The 21,622-nt window shown below is 37.6% G+C and overlaps 1 protein-coding gene across 1 annotated transcript in view; it reads right to left on the bottom strand.

The window, feature by feature from the left end:
• Nucleotides 1-21,622, bottom strand: part of LOC128666895 (cytochrome P450 2G1) — a 117,732-nt gene that overhangs the window by 59,150 nt on the left and 36,960 nt on the right. Inside the window, exons 3-5 of the mRNA XM_053721706.1 lie at nucleotides 10,061-10,210; nucleotides 5,085-5,245; nucleotides 48-224 (exon numbers count right to left, since the gene is read on the bottom strand). Coding sequence (XP_053577681.1) covers nucleotides 48-224; nucleotides 5,085-5,245; nucleotides 10,061-10,210 — 488 coding nt within the window. The remainder of the gene's footprint in view (nucleotides 1-47; nucleotides 225-5,084; nucleotides 5,246-10,060; nucleotides 10,211-21,622) is intronic.

Here is a 21,622-nt window from a genome sequence, read left to right as displayed (position 1 = left end):
AACAATAAACATATATGTATTGTGCTATATCTCCATTTACAATTTACCTGTTCCATTCTATTAAGGTAACAATCAATATAATCACGAGGACAGTTCGGTTCAAGTGTAGCAAGGTTGTAGTTTATTCTCTCTTTCACAACATCCTCAAGATCTTGAATAAGAGTAAATATTTTGTTATGTGGTCCAGGCAAGACTCTCATGATATTGGGCAACATGTCATAAAGCTGTAGAATAATGAAAATGTGATCAAGAACAAGTGGTTGATTTAAAGTGACACAAAACCTTAATTTTCTTTCATGATTTGGACTGTACATGCAATTTTAAACAACTTTCCAATGTATTTCTATTATCAAATTTGCTTCATTCTCTTATTATCCTTTGCTGAAGGAACAGCACTGTACTAGTGGCAGCTAGCTGAACACATCTAGTTAGCCAATTACAAGAGACAAATGTGTGCAGGCACCAATCAGAAGCTCGCACCCACTAGTGTAGGATATGTGCGTATTATTTTTCAACAAGGAATACATAGAGAACTAAGCACATTTGAAAATACAAGTGAATTTAAATGTGTCTCTTAAAATTACATTCTCTATTTGAATCATGCTAGTTTAATTTTGACTTTCCTATCCCTTATTATATGGAGCAAAAATGGGCAGGTAAATGGAAAATGTGATTAAATACTTGAAATGCAAAGTTCTAGATTTTGGAAGTAAAAATAAGCCGGTGATTTATTATTTAAATGAGACTAAACTTAGCAAAAGAGAAGAGAAAAGGGATTTGTACAGGGCCGGATTGGCCTACCAGGATACCAGGAGATTTCCCGGTGGGCTGCAGCAGTTGGGGCTGGAAAGCTACAATTTAAAGGGCTGACTAATGGATGCAACTGGGTTGTAGGGTGCCTATATAACTTAAATCTGAAATTTTTATTTAATACAAAGTAATATAATTTAATTCTTAAAATAATACTGGGGAAGGAGTGTCCCAGTAACCCCCTTTGAAAAAAATGATGCATGTGCATTCTACCGACTCAACGGAAAATAGGGCTGGTCTTTATATTTTTCCAGGGCTGCTATTTATTCCCAGTCCAGCCCTGGATTTGTAAGTAGTAATAGATAATAAGCTAAAGATGGGTGCACACTGCAGGGCAGTGGCTTCTATGGCTAATAAGATACTAGCATGTATTAAAAGAGGCATTGATTCAAGGGAGGAAAGCATAATTCTGTCACTATATAAATCCCTGGTAAGACCTTACCTTGAGTATGGAGTGCAGTTCTGGGGACCGATCGCAAAAAATATAGGCCACAATACTAATACGGGTAATGGTGAATTTAAGCTATGAGAAGAAGTTAGCCAAACTGGGTCTCTTTTCTCTAGAAAAAAAGGGCTTAAAAGGTGACATGATTAATTTCTATAAATATATTCAGGGCCCATATACAGAGATGGTAGAAGCTCTGTTTATTTCAAGAAAATTCTGTGTGACAAGAGGTCACAGTTTAAGGCTGGAGGTAAGGGGATTTAATCTCCTGCAATGGAAACATTATTTAACTGTAAGAGCAATCAAATATTGGAACTCTTTACCAAAGGAGGTAGTGAATGCCAATACCCTAGATACATTTAAAAATGGTTTAGGTACATTTCTGGCTAGAAATAGAATTCAGGGATATGATTGATGGTGTTAATTGGTCAACTTTATTAATGGGATCAATTTAAGATTAACTGTAGTTTTTATTGTAAGTATATCAAGAATTGTATAGGTTGAACTTGATGGACTTCTGTCTTCTTTTTTTCAACCTCATCTATGTTACTATGTAATAAGGCAAGTTAGAGAGTGGGGTTAGATGGAGTAACAGGAATAGTTCTTGGGGTTATAATGAGCAACAAAATAATTTATATTAAAAGGATATATGGAACAATTAGTTATAAGGATGGAATAAGTTGAGATATATTTATGAAGCTGCAGACACCTCATTCGAGCAAGCAATAGCCTATAAACACCTTGTACTTGCAAGATATTTCTCCTGTGTTGATAAAAAATGAGTTTCCAGCCAAGTTTAAACATTTTTAAAACAAATTAACATTATGTTTACTGCACTAGTTTTTCAGTAGTCAAATTCTACCCAACACTTGGGGTATTTGGAGTTGTTAATCTGGGCTTGCGTTTGCAGACAATAAGGCTAAGCACAGTTAAATTATTTATTAATGTGCGAGTGGACATGATCCAATATTGCGGATCATGTCCGCTGCACATCGATAAATGCCGACAGCATACGCTCTCGCCATTTATCATTGCACCAGCAGTTCTTGTGAACTGCTGGTGCAATGCCGCCCGTGCAGATTCAAGGCCATTTGGCCGTTAGCAGGGGGTGTCAATCAACCCGATTGTATTCGATCGGGTTGATTTCTGTCCGCGGCCTCAGAGCATACGGAGCTTGATAAATATGCCCCATAATGTTAATATAAAATGCATGTTTTGAAGTTATCAGTTAAATCCAATTAGGGAAATATGTGTAGCAGGGTTAGCCTTAATAAGTCATTAGATTGCCCTTTACGTTCTGACAATGAGAAAATCCACATTTTTTTAAGAGAAAAATCACACGGAAAGGGGGAAAATGTAATTAGAATATATGAAATATATATTTCAAAGTTGTTTCATTACACACAACAATTTTTTATGTAAATATCTATTTTACCATTGCTGCGTAACCTCTCCACCACCTAAAGAATGGAGAAGGTAAATTATCCTGGACAGATCCATTTGAGATTATTAACGAGCCCTGTTCTTGTGCAATTGGTTGTGCAAAACAGGGGGCACAGGGGGCATAGCGCTGTTAAGATTCCAACATGCTCAAAGGTCAGTGTTGTGTCTAGTGAAGTTGATGGACATAGTGTGATTGTAATGCTATTCAGGACTTAAAGGGACAGTCTACTCCAGAATTCTTATTGTTTAAAAAGATAGATAATCCCTTTAGTACACATTACCAAGTTCTGCATAACCAACACAGTTATGTTAATATACTTTTTAAGAGAACAAAGCAAATGTCACAATATAAGTACATTGCAAAGTTGTTTAAAATGGTAAACTCTGTCTGAATTGTGAAAGATAAAAATTGGGTGTCATATCCCTTCCAGTGTATTAAGATTAAACTTAAGGACTCTTGTTTACTATATGTAAAGAAAAAAAATATTAGAAAGTCTTTTATTTTCCCTTTGCTAGAGTCTACCTTGACATGGTCGCAGGCATGATATTTTTTTGGCTAAAGTATGAATTGTGAGCTGCTGGTGCAATTCTGAATATGGAGAGCGTATTGCTCTCCGCATTCAGCGCGAGGTCTTGCGGACCAGATCCGCACTGTCGGATCAGGTCTGCAAGACCTTTGATAAATTGGCCTCAAGGTGTTAATACGAGAGATCAGTAATTTAAATATGAAAACAACATTGCTTAAGGTGTACATGAGGGCTGCACACACTCCATGCAGCATGAAAAATAATAGGTAACGTGATCGCTCTAACTGTAGCTTATTTAGTTTAGAAGAAATGTTAGATCCTTTTTTTTTATTTAGTTGTTAATCCGGTGTGTACAGACCTTCAATTCTACCAGCCTACTTGGTCACCATATTTTTAAAGAGGCAATGAATGTGCTAAAAAAAACATTTAAAAAAAAATCAGTGGTTTAAAATCATTGCAGAGAAAAAAACTGCTCAAAAGCTTTTCTTTAACCCCTGAAAAAAAATCCCCTGGCTGGCACATTCCACCAGCCCACATTTTTTAAGGAATGTAAACACTTTGAGATTACAAAACAAAATTTTAAATAAAGTCTAGTAAAACACCTTTGCCCTAAACTTTAATTATTTTGCACCCTTTTCTGCAATTAGAATTTGAAAATGAAGTGTTTTCTAATTCCAAGAATTGGAAGTGAACATGCACTATCTGTGTCAGTTGCCTTCAGTAAAGGTTATTCCTGGTGGGTCCTGCTGGCTATGGGTCCTGCTGTGGGTCCTGTGGCTGTGAGCTGATTCATTGGTGCAATGGGCCACTTGACTGGATTTTCCACCCAGGCCTAAGGCTGCCAGCCCTCCCCTGTTTTTACCTCTCTGATTACCTTGTATCTAAGCCTCTCCAGGCTGCCCCCCTTATTTCAGTTTTTTTGACAGACACTTGCATTTTAGCCAATAAGTTCTGACTCCTAAATACCTCCACAGGAGTGAGCACGGTGTTATTATTAGGCACACACGAACTAGCACTGTCTTGGCTGTGAAAAGCTAATACAATACATAAGAGGTGGCCTTTAAGGGCTTAGATATTAGCATATGAGCCTACCTAGGTTTAGCTTTTAGTAAAGAATACCAAATTGGAAAGTTTTTCTGAATCATGAAACTTTAATTTTGACTAGACTGTCCCTTTAATAAAGGTGTGAGTCACAGCAACAGCAGGACTAAATTTTGTATAGACCGTGAAGTCTGTATGGAAGACACCATAATTTGCGGCCTGAACGTCGGAAGTGACCTTGTAGCAGACCGTGCACCAAAAGAGGTTCAGAAAGTTTTTAAAGGCTCTTAAGAAAGCTATTTTTAAGATTGGTTATTCCTTAGTGATATTCCTGGTATTACTCTTCCTGACTTCTATTTGGTGTGACCCTACCCCTTTCTCTGGATTTTGCTTCTTTCCTCCTCCTTGGTTATACTGCCTGTTTCTTATTGACTTCCCACCGATTGCCCTTTGTACCTGTACTTAGGATTCTTCTTCTAGTTTTCCCCTGAGTATCACAACCTGGTTACAGATTGAATTACTAGTTCTTAAACTTGACCTGAAATCTGACTACTCCTCTGTCTACTCCTCTGACTTCAATACCTGGGTTCTGATTACTCTTATTTCTACAGTCATCAGCTTCTCACTTATCTCTTGCACATGGGGTAATATCTTATTATCTTTACAATAGGGGACACACATATTTTAATTAACAAGCAAATTCTGACTCATGGACAAAAAAAGAACAAAACCCTTAAAATATGTTGATTGATTTGTACAAGAATATTTTTTTCTTTATATGATAATGTTAGCTCTCTGTTGAAATATACCCATCCTACCTGCCCCCATGTAGAGTTGATTATATGAAATGCATCATGCAAGTTGTTGAGAATTTTCATCCACTTCTTGTCACTGTATTCATAACGTTTCCCAATAAGGATTGAAGCAAGGATATTAGATGAAGCACAGTTCATGATGACACTTGGATCTGCTGGTTGCTCTGCAGAAGAAAGAGGAGCAAAACTATATGATAAAAACATCTCCCCTGTACAACCATCTACAAAATGATCAGATATTTGCATACAAAGAACATGGGATCTATGATAGACATAGAAAGCATCTGATTTGAATCCCCTGTGACATTCCATCCAATTAACATAACCATCTGAGAAGATTACTTTTTTATACATTTTTTTTACTTACTGTTTAACGGGAACCTGTGGATGACAGATGGAAGAGGCGCCTCATGGGACAAGTATCGTTTTGGGCAACAGAGGGAAACACAATAGCAGCGGACCCCCCACACAGAGTGTTACTCACAAGAGCGGCGGTACAAACGTGTACCCAGACAAGCAGGACGGAACCAAAAGTCGCCCGTCAGACAGGCGTAAGCTCGGTACGCTAAGGCAGACGTCACTCAGCAGGCAGCGTCAGAGTCGACCCAGCAAAGGAACCAATGGAGTGGAAGGAAACTCGACACAGCGGACCTCCAAAGGGGAATCAGGAGTGTATCCAAATTGCTCCAGCGGCAATAATAATAGAAAACAGGCAGGTGTGATGTACTCAAGGATATATTTATTGAGTACAAACAGATAAAAACATGCGTACAGCAACGCGTTTCTCAACAAATAGTCGTTTCATCAGGCTGATACTAATACATGGATGTACCTGCTCTATTTATAACACACCTGTGTCAATCACAGAGCTCCAGCTGCCGACACACCTCCAAGCGAGGATAGCTAGGTGATAGGATGTGAATCGAGTAGGAGGTGTCTCAGGAGCCGGAGCTGAGGATGGACTGCGAACAACAAATGACATGCACAAATATTTCTAACATTCTGAATTTGAAACATATGTTCATAATTTATCTATCCTTACAAAAAAATATATACACATTCATATCATACATATAATAAATATTTCTGTAACAGCTTACAACATGTGAGATTGTGGAGAATTAACGCTCACAAATTAAGATCATAGTTTAATAAAAAGAAATATTAACAATAATATATCATAATATCCCAGTATCATTAAAAGACTCAAAACAGATAAATAAAATGATAATGGTCCAGTTTAATAAAAAGGGGCTGAATAATAATTGTTAAAAAAATTATTAAATAGAGGGTGAGGGAATTGTTTAATAAAAAGGGGACGATCCTTGAAAGAAAAAGGGGATAAGACTAGAAGGACCAGCATAAAAAGGACAATTCCTAAGTCCAATAGATAAAAGGGGTCCTAAAAAAACCTACTAATAATAACTAAAAGCACCAGAAATAATAAATCAGACAATATTATTCTTAGTCGCTGACTATACTAGGTGCTCAGATGTATATAAAAAATATGGATTGAGTGACTGGATACAGCTCTAGTGGATGGCCCTAATTAGTGAAAGGCTGCTAGGTCAATACACAAATTTAACCCATCAGGATGCATACATTTCAAAACGTGGATCCAATACGTTTCTCTTTGTCTTAGTCTAAAATACCTATTATAGATATAAGATTTAGGTATATGTTCTAAAGGGGTCACGGAGAAGCAATTAGTATCACCATTGTGCATGATGTTGCAGTGTCTAGAGACACTATGGTACTTGTAATTCTTCTTCATATTACGTTTATGTTCAGACCACCTTATGCTGAACTGCCTACAGGTTCTGCCCACATATTGGATGCCACACAAACAGGTGAGTAAATATACAACATAGGTTGATGCACAGGAGATATGTCCAATGATCGAATAAGATCTATTAGTGATAGTAGATCGAAAGGTTTTTTGTTTGGTGTCAATCGAATGACACATCTTGCATCTGCTCGCTCTACATCTGAAAGCACCAAACTTTGGTGCAATAGACTTCGGTGTTGTAAGGGCTGGTTGTCTCTTATGTTTGACTATCTTGCTGGGAGCAAGCAGGGTCTTTAAAGTAGGAGCTCTCCTATAGACCACTTTTGGTTTGGTACCTATCGACTTACCCAAAATGGGATCCTTAGTTAGAATGTCCCAATGTTTAGCCAGCACATTTCTAATCAGTGCATGATTAGAGTTAAATTGCGTGATAAAAAGAGGATTTTCATTAAAGTTATTAGTTACTTGTCCCGAATGTTTATTTGAGTTGAAAAAATATCCCTTCCTATCATCTAATCTAGCCCTTCTGTAACCTTTGTCTATAATACTAAGTGGATAGTTCTTTTCCAAAAAACGTTCCCTCAAGACCTGACTTTGGGAATCATAGTCAGATAACGTGCTGCAGTTACGGCGAATACGTTTGAACTGACCATATGGTACGTTTTGTTTCCAGGCATGAAAATGACAACTTTTGAAATCCAGATAGCTATTACAGTCAACCGTCTTGAAATAGGTTGTACTAGTCACCTTTCCTTCATTAAAGCTCAAGTTCAGATCCAGGTATACAATTGATTTGTTATTTATTGAACTAGTGAAGGTCAAGCCCCTATCGTTGGAATTCAAATAATCCACAAAAGAAGTGGCTGAGTCCTCATTGCCCCTCCATATAAATATCAGATCGTCAATGTATCTGCCATAGAATACCAGGCTCACCCCATAGTGTGAGTCATATATATAACGATTTTCAAAATGACCCATGAACAAATTCGCGTAACTAGGGGCGAACCTGGTACCCATGATACATTGACGATCTATGATTCCCAAAGTCAGGTCTTGAGGGAACGTTTTTTGGAAAAGAACTATCCACTTAGTATTATAGACAAAGGTTACAGAAGGGCTAGATTAGATGATAGGAAGGGATATTTTTTCAACTCAAATAAACATTCGGGACAAGTAACTAATAACTTTAATGAAAATCCTCTTTTTATCACGCAATTTAACTCTAATCATGCACTGATTAGAAATGTGCTGGCTAAACATTGGGACATTCTAACTAAGGATCCCATTTTGGGTAAGTCGATAGGTACCAAACCAAAAGTGGTCTATAGGAGAGCTCCTACTTTAAAGACCCTGCTTGCTCCCAGCAAGATAGTCAAACATAAGAGACAACCAGCCCTTACAACACCGAAGTCTATTGCACCAAAGTTTGGTGCTTTCAGATGTAGAGCGAGCAGATGCAAGATGTGTCATTCGATTGACACCAAACAAAAAACCTTTCGATCTACTATCACTAATAGATCTTATTCGATCATTGGACATATCTCCTGTGCATCAACCTATGTTGTATATTTACTCACCTGTTTGTGTGGCATCCAATATGTGGGCAGAACCTGTAGGCGGTTCAGCATAAGGTGGTCTGAACATAAACGTAATATGAAGAAGAATTGCAAGTACCATAGTGTCTCTAGACACTGCAACATCATGCACAATGGTGATACTAATTGCTTCTCCGTGACCCCTTTAGAACATATACCTAAATCTTATATCTATAATAGGTATTTTAGACTAAGACAAAGAGAAACGTATTGGATCCACGTTTTGAAATGTATGCATCCTGATGGGTTAAATTTGTGTATTGACCTAGCAGCCTTTCACTAATTAGGGCCATCCACTAGAGCTGTATCCAGTCACTCAATCCATATTTTTTATATACATCTGAGCACCTAGTATAGTCAGCGACTAAGAATAATATTGTCTGATTTATTATTTCTGGTGCTTTTAGTTATTATTAGTAGGTTTTTTTAGGACCCCTTTTATCTATTGGACTTAGGAATTGTCCTTTTTATGCTGGTCCTTCTAGTCTTATCCCCTTTTTCTTTCAAGGATCGTCCCCTTTTTATTAAACAATTCCCTCACCCTCTATTTAATAATTTTTTTAACAATTATTATTCAGCCCCTTTTTATTAAACTGGACCATTATCATTTTATTTATCTGTTTTGAGTCTTTTAATGATACTGGGATATTATGATATATTATTGTTAATATTTCTTTTTATTAAACTATGATCTTAATTTGTGAGCGTTAATTCTCCACAATCTCACATGTTGTAAGCTGTTACAGAAATATTTATTATATGTATGATATGAATGTGTATATATTTTTTGTAAGGATAGATAAATTATGAACATATGTTTCAAATTCAGAATGTTAGAAATATTTGTGCATGTCATTTGTTGTTCGCAGTCCATCCTCAGCTCCGGCTCCTGAGACACCTCCTACTCGATTCACATCCTATCACCTAGCTATCCTCGCTTGGAGGTGTGTCGGCAGCTGGAGCTCTGTGATTGACACAGGTGTGTTATAAATAGAGCAGGTACATCCATGTATTAGTATCAGCCTGATGAAACGACTATTTGTTGAGAAACGCGTTGCTGTACGCATGTTTTTATCTGTTTGTACTCAATAAATATATCCTTGAGTACATCACACCTGCCTGTTTTCTATTATTATTGCCGCTGGAGCAATTTGGATACGCTCCTGATTCCCCTTTGGAGGTCCGCTGTGTCGAGTTTCCTTCCACTCCATTGGTTCCTTTGCTGGGTCGACTCTGACGCTGCCTGCTGAGTGACGTCTGCCTTAGCGTACCGAGCTTACGCCTGTCTGACGGGCGACTTTTGGTTCCGTCCTGCTTGTCTGGGTACACGTTTGTACCGCCGCTCTTGTGAGTAACACTCTGTGTGGGGGGTCCGCTGCTATTGTGTTTCCCTCTGTTGCCCAAAACGATACTTGTCCCATGAGGCGCCTCTTCCATCTGTCATCCACAGGTTCCCGTTGTCCACCTTACTATTTCTAAGAGAGCTGCCTGGATTGCTGGTTGCCGAATCCGCCATCTGCCACATGCTGTGACCATTTGCGCACTTCTATAGAGACTCTGTCTGTTATCTTTGTTCTCTTTATTCTTGTACTTACTGTTTAACCTTCTGAAGTGCTCTACCAGATGCTGAGCTTCGGTCTGTATGGGTTCCTCCAGAGTCTTTTTTCCCATCCCAAAATCACGGAGCGTCATCAAACTAAATTGTCTTAGTTGCTTCCAAGCTGTTCCATTAACCATTGCTAAGCCTGAAGAATATTATAAATGACATGGCATGATTAAGGGTGAATAAACCCAAAACATCGCCTGAGAGTGTGTAAGATTTACTTGGTGCTGTGGAAACTATTTTCTACATTATAAATGAACCAGAATATTGAATGGTATATACATTTATAAATATTTCTTGCTCCAGATATTGTTGGATTGTGGACATTAAGAAGGTCCTCTACATGGACTGAAGAAAGATTTGTCCTAGAGCTCAGTGCAGCACGTGACAAGATTTGTAATAATGACAAAAAGCAATGGTGTGGTGTATAAGATATATCTTTACAATAAGAATTGGATTTTGTGACATTGTCACAAGCAACAGCAATTTAGTCCATTAGAAAACAGTTTCCCACTATTTTTTATTGTAATTTCTCTTCTGCGTCGTTACGGGCCAGGCTCGCTCATGAAGCCTGCATCCAAAAGTTAAAGGGACAGTCTACTTGAAAATTGTTATTGTTTAAAAAGATAGATACTCCCTTTATTACAGATTTCCCAGTTTTGCATAACCAACACTAAAACATTAATATTTTTTTATCTTTGTGATTACGTTGTATCTAATCCCTTGCAGACTGCCCTATCATCATACAAACTTGCTTTTCAGCCAATTAGTGCTGACTCATGCATAACTCCACGGAAGTGAGCACAATGTTATCTATATGGCACATGTGAACTAGCACTGTCTAGCTGTGAAAAGCTAATAAAATGCACTGAGATAAGAGGCGGCCTTCAAGATCTTAGAAATCAGCCTACCTAGGTTTAGCCTTCAACAAAGAATAACAAGAGAACAAAGCAAATTTGATGATAAAAGTTAATTAGAAAGTTCTTTAAAATTGTATGCCCTATCATGAAAGCTTAATTTTGACTAGACTGTCCCTTTAAGACGTACAACTACTGCTTCTTAGCATATTTACTATCTCAGAAGTTGCAGATGTTAGACTCATTCCTCTGAGATGACTGACAAGTTCTGCTCTCATGCAATTACTTGCACAAGAGCAGGGTGCCGGGTTGCACAAGAAATTACTCATAAAGGGCTAGATTAGGAGTGAAGCGGTAGTTTGCACTCCCGCTCGCATGTTAACTCCGTTAGAAGTAAGCTTATTTTGCAGCGTGTGTTTTACAAGTGCAAAATAAAACGTTTTTTGCACAAGCGCTAAACTGGCGCACACAAAATGATGAACTTAGAATATCGTAATAACATATATACAGATATATATAGGAATATTTATTTATAAATACTTAGAACATATTCCCTTATGTGAAGAACATTGAAATGTGAAATATTTACAGTAAACACTTTATTAACCCCTTAATAACCACAGCACTTTTCCATTTTCTGTCCGTATGGGACCAAGGCTATTTTTACATTTTTGCGGTGTTTGTGTTTAGCTGTAATTTTCCTCTTACTCATTTACTGTACATATCATATACCTTTTTTTCTCACCATTAAATGGAATTTCTAAAGAAACTATTATTTTCATCATATCTTATAATTTGCTATAAAAAAATACAAAATATGAGGAAAAAATTGTAAAAAACACACTTTTTCTAACTTTGATCCCCAAACTCTGTTACACATCTACAACCACCAAAAACACCCATGCTAAATAGTTTTTAAATTTTGTCCTGAGTTTAGAAATGCCCAATGTTTACATGTTCTTTGCTTTTTTAGCAAGTTATAGGGCAATAAATACAATTAGCACTTGTATTTATTGCCCTTGGGGGGGGGGGGCTTCTTAGATTCTTGCACCTCGGCCCTGTGGTTTCTAGTTACGCCTCTGCTGATATCTTTCAGGAATCCCTGAATATCCCTTGACATGTATATATTTTTTTTTAGAAAACATCCCAAAGTATTGATCTAGGCCCATTTTGGTATATTTCATGCCACCATTTCACCACCAAATGCGATCAAATAAAAAATAATTGTTCACTTTTTCACAAATTTTTTCACAAACTTTAGGTTTCTCACTGAAATTATTTACAAACAACATGTGCAATTATGGCACAAATGGTTGTAAATTCTTCTCTGGGATCCCCTTTGTTCATAAATAGCAGACATATATGGCTTTGGCTTTGCTTTTTGGTAATTAGAAGGCCGCTAAATGCCGCTTCGCATCACACGTGTATTATGGCTAGCAGTGAAGGGGTTAATTAGGTAGTTTATAGGGAGCTTGCAGGGTTAATTTTAGCTTTAGTGTAGAGATCAGCCTCCCTCCTGAAACATCAGACCCCCTGATCCCTCCCAAACATCTCCCTTCCCTCCCCCACCCCATTATTGTCCCCGCCATCTTAAGTACTGGCAGAAAGTCTGCCAGTACTAAAATAAAAGGTATCTTTGAATTTTTTTTAGCATATTTACATATGCTGCTGTGTAGGATCCTCCTTTACCCCCCCCAACAGCTCTCTAACCCTCCCCCTCTGTCTTATTGGGGGCCATCTTGTGTACTGGCAGCTCTCTGCCAGTACCCAGTTTGCAAAAAACAATGTGTTTTTTTGTTTTTGTTTTTTTCTGTAGTGTAGCTTCCCCCCCCCCCCACAGACCAACCCCCGTCCCCCTGCCTGATCATTTTTTATAAAATCTATCCCCCCCCTTTTTCCCACTTTTAACCCAAGTTTTTCTGTAGTGTAACGGTTCCTGTCGTATACCTCAGTCTTAGGGCTGGCCTGTCACTAAATGAGTATTTAGCAACAGATGTATATGTATGATTCTCGCAAAAGAGGATAGAGAGATACTGTAAGAATTATTCTTAATAGGACTATTAATATGCTTTGGCTATATATAAAATTAGCTATAGACACATATTTAATCTGGGGTATCTAACATATTAAATTAATACTCATATTTATCAAATATTAGTTGACATAAATCATTTATTAATCACAACAAGATTAATACATACCTTGAAATCTGAAGGCAGAAGATAACAATAGCCTCATACAAATGTAAAGCTTATATACAATTTTTAAGCCAATGAAATTAAAGCATACCATAAATGAAAGGCTATCTTTATATATTTTAACTTCCTTAAAAGACTTTATAATTTTGGCTGACAAATGGAAAACACGCGCCCGCCCCCACCTCCCCGTGCACATGCGCGCCCCCGGCTATCCCCGTCCACGATTCCGCCCCCTCCACATCACAAGGGCCATCGATGGCCACCACCCGCCTCCCACACCGGCTCCCACCCACCAACGATACCGGCCATTGATGTCCGGTGCAGAAAGGGCCACAGAGTGGCTCTCTCTGCATCGGATGGCCAAAAAGTGTTATTGCAGGATGCCTGGATATCGAGGCATCACTGCAATAACCGGAAAGCAGCTGGAAGCGAGCAGGATCGCTTCCAGCTGCTTTCCAGCCCGAGGACGTGCAGGGTACGTCCTCGGGCGTTAACTGTCTTTTTTTTTATGACGTACCCTGCACGTCCTCGGTCATTAAGGGGTTAAAGGGACATGAAACCCAAAATGATTCTTTCATGATTCAGACAGAGCACCCAATTTTGAACAACTTTCCAATTTACTTCTATTATATTTTTTTGTTTTCTTGTTATCCTTCGTTGAAAAGCAGAAAAGTAAGTTCAGGAGTGTGTAAGTATCTGCAGTACTATATGTCACCCGGATTGCAACAATGTTATACATTAGTAAGAACACTAGATGGCAGCAGTTTTATAACAATATTATACATTAGCAAGAGCACTAGATGGCAGCAGTTTTATAACAATGTTATACATTAGCAAGAGCACTAGATGGCAGCAGTTTTATAATAATGTTATACATTAGCAAGAGCACTAGATGGCAGCAGTTTTATAACAATGTTATACATAAGCAAGAGCACTAGATGGCAGCAGTTTTATAACAATGTTATACATTAGCAAGAGCACTAGATGGCAGCAGTTTTATAACAATGTTATACATTAGCAAGAGCACTAGATGGCAGCAGTTTTATAACAATGTTATACATTAGTAAGAGCACTAGATGGCAGCAGTTTTATAATAATGTTATACATTAGCAAGCGCACTAGATGGTAGCAGTTTTATAATAATGTTATACATTAGCAAGAGCACTAGATGGCAGCAGTTTTATAACAATGTTATACATTAGTAAGAGCACTAGATGGCAGCAGTTTTATAACAATGTTATACATTAGCAAGAGCACTAGATGGCAGCAGTTTTATAACAATGTTATACATTAGCAAGAGCACTAGATGGTAGCAGTTTTATAACAATGTTATACATTAGTAAGAGCACTAGATGGCAGCAGTTTTATAACAGTGTTATACATTACCAAGAGCACTAGATTGCAGCAGTTTTATAACAATGTTATAAATTAGCAAGAGCACTAGATGGCAGCAGTTTTATAACAATATTATACATTAGCATGAGCACTAGATGGCAGCTGTTTTTCTTGTCATGTAATTGTCGAGATATGTGCATGCTACCTATCTGGATACCTCTTTAACAAAGAATAACAAGAGAACAACGCAAATGTTATATTAGAAGTAGATTGAAAACTTTTTTTTCAATTGTATTCTCTATCTGAATCATGAAAGAAAAATGTGGGGTTTCAAGTCACTATAAATATGAATATAGCATAAATATGATTTTTTAATTTTTCAGCTACTTGACTGCAAAGGGCTCCAATTAACATACATATGTTTGCATATGTATTTAATGTATTTAAATGTGTATCTGTCTGTAAATACATGTATACACATATAAATACATCTGTACACATATATGTAGATATATATATATATATATATATATATATATTAGGGTTGCACGATTAATCGCGTATGCGATTTAAAACCGCGATTAATCGCCGCAATTTAAAAACCGCGAGAGTTGCGATTTTTTGCTTAAAGAAAATCCTCAGAAGTGGCTGTAATACATTGATTTGTATGTGATTTCTTGCAAAACAGTGCCATCTAGTGGTTGCTTTTAGCACACTTTTGCAAAATGGCTGTTTTACTTTCACTTTCTGTTCTCATAAGCAGCCGATCTATCTAGAAGTCTAAAAGCAGAGCCCATGCAGGAATGAAGAGGAGGGAAAGCCACTTACTTATATTTCCCCCTAGGGACGTCTGCAGTCTGAAACTTAGGGTATGTAATCACTATGGAACCTCCCACACAATCTCCTGCTCTGAGAAACAGCTCAAATACATAGCAGATGCAGTTAACCTCACGGCTGCCAAAAAGGCTAAAACTGCAGTCCTCATATGTTTGCATATGTATTTAAAAAGTAAGCCACTTACTTATATTTCCCCCTAGGGACGTCTGCAGTCTGAAACTTAGGGTATGTAATCACTATGGAACCTCCCACACAATCTCCTGGTCTGAGAAACAGCTCAAATACATAGCAGATGCAGTTAACCTCACGGCTGCCAAAAAGGCTAAAACTGCAGTCCTCTCTGCTGCTGGGTTAACTTAACTGCATCTACAATGTATTTTATATCAGCAAGGCACAGCATTTCTGAAAGGAGCAGCCCCCCACCCCTACTGCTAGTATGACTGTATTGGATTCCTGGACAGGAGCAGGGCTCATTTTCAGTCAAATTAAAATGTTTAAAAAAAGAAGAAAAAAAGAATATATATATATGTGCGTGTGTGTGTAACTGTGTATGTGATTGTATATTATATATATATGTGCACATACACACACAAATATATATATATATATATATATATATATTTGTGTGTGTATGTGGCTTACACTGCTTCATTTGTTAATTATACCACTGTCCACAGTTAGAATTACTGTCCAAGAAAACTTGACAATGTTGTGTGTCATAAGACCTAAAAACTGGCCAGTGGCTACTATGTAATCACATCACAGGCAGCAAATTTTATTTTAACAATTTTTTGTTTTGTATTTTTATGCTCCAAGAGTGTATTGGACATTGAGAAACATGTGCATTAAGATTCTGTAGTGTTAAATAAACTTTAGAATGCAAAATAAAGGTGTTATAGTCATTTATAAGAAATTGCAATCGCGTTTTTTTTTTTTTTAAAAATTGTGATTTATTTTTTTTGCCCATATCGCCCAGCCCTAATATATATATATATATGTATATGTACACGCACACATACACACACATATATATATATATATATATATATTCTACAGAGCCCCAGAGATGTCACAGAAGATTTTTTTATAAATCGTGCGCACATTTTGCTAAATCGTGAGCATGTTTTACTAAATCGTGCACACGTTTTGCTAAATCGTGACCACCTTTTAGCTAAATTGTGCTCACATTTTGGCTAAATCGTGCTCACGATATAGCTAAATCGTGCTCACGATATAGCTAAATCTTGCTCACCTTTTGGCTAAATGGTGCTCACAATTTAGCTAAATCGTGAGCACAATTTAGCTATATCATGAGCACGATTTAGCTAAATCGTGAGCATGATTTACCTAAATCATGAGCACGATTTATAAATAATTATAATCGTGCTATTCCACCTTAAAGGGACATTATACACTAGATTTTTCTTTGTATAAATGTTTGGAGATGATCCATTTATACAGTACACCTGGGAGTTTTTTTGTAACAATGTATAGTTGTGCTTATTTTTAATAACATTGTGCTAGTTTTCAGACTCCTACCCAAACCCCAAAGTGTCAGATGTATATGTGCATTGACAGTCTAATGCTGAATCCTGTTTGCCTAATCTTTTTTTTTTTATATGCAGGGAAGGGGGGGGGGGGGAGAGTATCTGCACCCAGCCCCTTTCACTGGGTGTTCCGGCTATTTTCATCAACAGTGCTAAATTTGGAGCTTCTAAGTAAGTTTCTAAAAGGTTTTATACTGGATTTTTAGATCAGTATCTGTGCATATTCTTCGTTGTAGTAGTGTCTTTTACATGTAGTTATATGAAAATTGGTGTATACTGTCCCTGGTGTATACTGTTAAAGGGACTCTGAACCAAATTTTTTCTATTGTGATTCAGATAGAGCATGCAATTTTAAACAACTTTCTAATTTACTCCTATTATCAAATTCTTTGCATTCTCTTGGTATCTTTATTTGAAATGCAAGAATGTAAGTTTAGATGCCTGCCCATTTTTGGTGAACACACTGTGTTGTTCTTGCTGATTGGTAAGTAAATTCACCTACCAATAAACAAGGGCTTTACATGGTTCTGAACCAAAAAAATAGCTTAGATGCCTTCTTTTTCAAATAAAGAAAGCAAGAGAACGAAGAAAAATTGATAATAGGAGTAAATTAGAAAGTTGTTTAAAATTGCATGCTCTATCTGAATCACAAAAGAAAAAATTTGGGTTTAGTGTCCCTTTAAGCATGAATCCTCCCCCTTACAGATCAGCCTGCTCCTCCCTAGCTTGTCATGTTTTGTTGACCTATCTACAGGAGGAGGAGCTCCGGCCCACAAGCTACTAGTACTTTTAGTTCAGTTCAGTGTGTCAGTAGAGATGGGAAGTCTGATTCATCTTGAGGAATCCTTTCATTTCAGACGGTTCGTTTAACTGAACCAGTTCAGGAACCAATTCATCAGTTCACTTGATGGGCACGTGATGCATGAGAGACGAGCTGCAGATTCTCCTCTTACAGATGCTCCACTGATCCGATTCCTGAGTCACTGTCCGACTCGTCCTGACACACATTGCAGCGTTACATCTAGTTCTTACCTATTTCATATGGATAACCATGTTGTATATTAAAACCAGGGCAAATGCATACAACATGGTGCATAGAAGAGAGTATGCTGCATTTTGTACTGTTGTATATCTGACAAAAGGCTGGTTATCCATGATCATACACAGGGGAGTGATCCCCACTTTAATTACCTAATAGGTATTATAATAAATTTACATTAACACAATAACTATTATCCCAGAGCTCCACAGCAATATTTGGGGTTAATTTAGGGGCAGTTAGGGTTAACGGGTCATTAGGGTAATGTTATGGTGAGGAGTATTTATAGTAAGGAACAGTAAGGGTTCATTTAACCCTTTGGCTGCTAAGCCATTTCCCACCTGGGTGCTAATATTTACTATAGATTTTGTTATTTTTGAAATTTTGTAAAAAAAAATTTTTTAACCTTTTTATTTTTTTTTACAGACCCCCAAGACTTACACTGTTGGAAAGGTTAGGCGATTACCTTTCCAACAGTGGGTCTTGGGGCTTCTAAGCAGCATGCCCCCTCCTCCTATACTTAACATTGTTAAGTATAAATAAAGTTGCGCTGTGACGTCATCACGTAATTTGCGGGTGACGTCACCGCGCATCACGTGAAGCCCCGGCGATGCCTGTTACTCTACAGGTGGGAGAGTGCTCATGACGGCTCTGAGCCATCATTAGCACCAGAGTGAGAAACTCTGTGACGGCTCAGAGCCGTCATTAGCACTCAAAGTGTTAAGGTGCAGTTAGGGGTAAAGGCAGGGGTCTATTGAGAACCGCTGTTACCTGATAGTTGAATCATTGTACTGTTAACAGAGTGTTTAATGGCAAAGGAGTCATTTAAATGGGACATTCAAGTCAAAATAACCTTTTATGATTCAGACAGAGCAGCAGTTTTAAGTCACTTTCCAATTTACTTCCATTATCAAATTGTGCACAGTCTTTTTATATTCACACATTCTGGGGAACAAAATCCTACTGACCATGTGCACAAGCTCACATGGTATACATATACTAGTCTGTGATTGGCTGATGTCTGTCACATGATACAGGGGCCGGAATATGAGATAAAAAATGAATTTGTCAGAATAAAATTACTGCTTATTTGAAATTCAGAGTAAGTGTTTTTGCATTGTCTTTTTATTATGCACTTGTAAATCATGTAATTCTACTGCATCGTTCATGACCTGGACATCACTATGGGCTCGATTTATGAAGCCCTTCTCCTCCCTATGACTGCAGGTTTTTACAAGAGAACCTACTGTCATGATTTATCAAGCAGCGGCCATGAAACCGCTGCTTCCCTATCCTCTTCTCGTCCAACCAGGGAGATTGACAGCTCCTACCCGCGTGTGAATGGCTGTGTGTGGGTAGGTTGCTGCCCACCAGTGGAGAGCTGGAGCGGAAAACGGTGAATATGTACACCCCTGTCCGCCACTTGATTGATAAATTGAACCCTATGTGTCAGTAAGGATCAGCACAAACTGGTAAGTAACTGTGCACCTCAGCTTCAGTCACATGGATTTCTAAAAGCCCAATGTTAGCATTATGTTATGTAACAAACAGTACATTTAGCATTATGTTATGTAACAAACAGTACATTTAGCATTATGTTATGAGACAAACAGTACATTTAGCATTGCAATGCTCACAAAGCATATTTATCCTTTCACAATACAATGCTAAATAATCTGTGATTACCTTGTATCTAAGGCTTTGCACCAATCCCCATACTTGAATTTAACCAATCAGTGATCTCTCACGATTCAACGAGAGTCAGCTCAGTGTTATCTATATGGTACAAATTAATTAGCTTTTGTCTTGCTGTGAAAAACTTATAAAATGCTATGGATTTAAGTTCTTATAAATTATATTAATATAACAATATTGGTTGTGCAAAGCTGGGGAATGGGTAGTAAAGGCGTTATCTATCTTTTTACACAATAAAACATTTGAAGTAGACTGTCCCTTTAAACTTTACACTGTACTCAGACAGGTAGTCTCAATGTAAACATTTTGCAGCTTACTGCTTTGGAATCCAATCCCTATCTTTTTTATAATATTTGCAATGTACAGCATTGTGTGTACAATAACACAGGCTTCCATGATTCTATTGTGCTCAGACCATTATGAAAATGTGTACAGTTCTCACTGCCATTTTTTTTCTTTAGGTAGTGGAATCAAATTGGATGTTTTCATAGTATTAATAAAAAATGAATTGCCAACCAACATTATAATGCCTAAAAAAAGACAGAAGAATGTGACAATATTTTATAGAGAAATGATAGAAAAATATGTATTTGAAATGGTACAATACATGTTTTCATAGTATTAATAAAAAATGAATTGCCAACCAACATTATAATGCCTAAAAAAAGACAGAAGAATGTGACAATATTTTATAGAGAAATTATAGAAAAATATGTATTTGAAATTGTACAATACATAGTTTTCTTTCCTAAGATATAGTGAGTCCATGGATCATCTTAATTACTGTTGGGATATCACTCCTGTTCAGCAGGAGGCAGCAAAAAGCACCACAGCAAAGCTGTTAAATTCCACCCCCTTACCCATAACCCCCAGTCATTCTCTTTGCCTATGCAAGGAAGTGGTAATGTTTTTAGGTGTCTGTAGATTCTTCAATCAAGAGATTATTATTTTTAAAGCAGAGCTGTTTGTTCTGTTTTTTACTGGGGTCTAGCTGTGTTCCACATCAGTCTCTTCAGTAGAGCTGTGGTGGCTTTTGAGCACTTGAAAACTGGTGGGATTTTTCATTTCACCGTGCCTTTCATGTTTGGTGCTGCCCTACCCTGAATGCCTGATTAACTTTAGTCAGTCCTTCATTTGTTCCACGGGTCTATGGAGGGAGGAAGCCTTTCCATATCTGTGAGCTACCGCAGCATTGGATCCCGACTAGCCCCGACCTGCCCTGTAAGACCGCGCTCCATGTAAGCATTGAAGATTCTGCCGTCGGCACTACGAACACAGGTAGTACTGTTTACCAAATGTGGTCAAGAAGGATATGACAGTTGATGTACCTGTGAATAACATATACGGCTTGAAAAAGTATGCTTTGAAAGGTGACTTGATCACTTTTTTGGGTCGAGGGTTTGGTCTGGCTAGTTCAGCAGAGCGGCACTTTGGGGACTCTAAAGATATGCAACTATCTTCTTTGTGGATTACAAATATCTAATACCACTGGTTAACATACACATATCCAGTTCACCCTGGTGCACCAGAAGTTTGTTCTTAGTCCATTGACTTTTTTATTACTGGGATCCCATGCATGAATGTGGTATGTTTGTGAATTGTGTGATTTATTAAAGGATATTTTTATTTTTTTTGACACTTATGTTTCTTGAGTTTTTATTACTAACGGTTGTGCTCATTAAGCCTAGACTTTTGGAAACCCCTCAATTTGGGGAATCCACTTTCTTGCTATGTTTGTGAAAATATGCTGAATGTTTCTTCCCATAGGTCTGAGGAGGAGGATTCTTCCATAGCGTCTGAGGGGGAAATTTCAGATTCAGAGAGTATGGTTTTTTCTTCTGATTCTGAAGCTGTGATTTTTTTTATTTAAGCTTGAACACCTCTGTGCGCTTCATAAAGAGGTTTTGGCTACTTTGGAGGATTCTGATACTACGTTAGTAGTTATTCCAAAGAAATCTAATTAACTTAAAAAGTATGTTGATGTTCCCTCAGAGGTGGAGGTTTTTCCTGTTTCTGACCGTGCTTCTGAGATTATTGCACAGGAGT

This window comes from Bombina bombina, chromosome 7 (assembly GCF_027579735.1).
Source record: "Bombina bombina isolate aBomBom1 chromosome 7, aBomBom1.pri, whole genome shotgun sequence".
NCBI lineage: Eukaryota > Metazoa > Chordata > Amphibia > Anura > Bombinatoridae > Bombina > Bombina bombina.
Note: the sequence above shows the minus strand (reverse complement) of the source record. Positions and strands in the feature narration are given on the sequence as shown.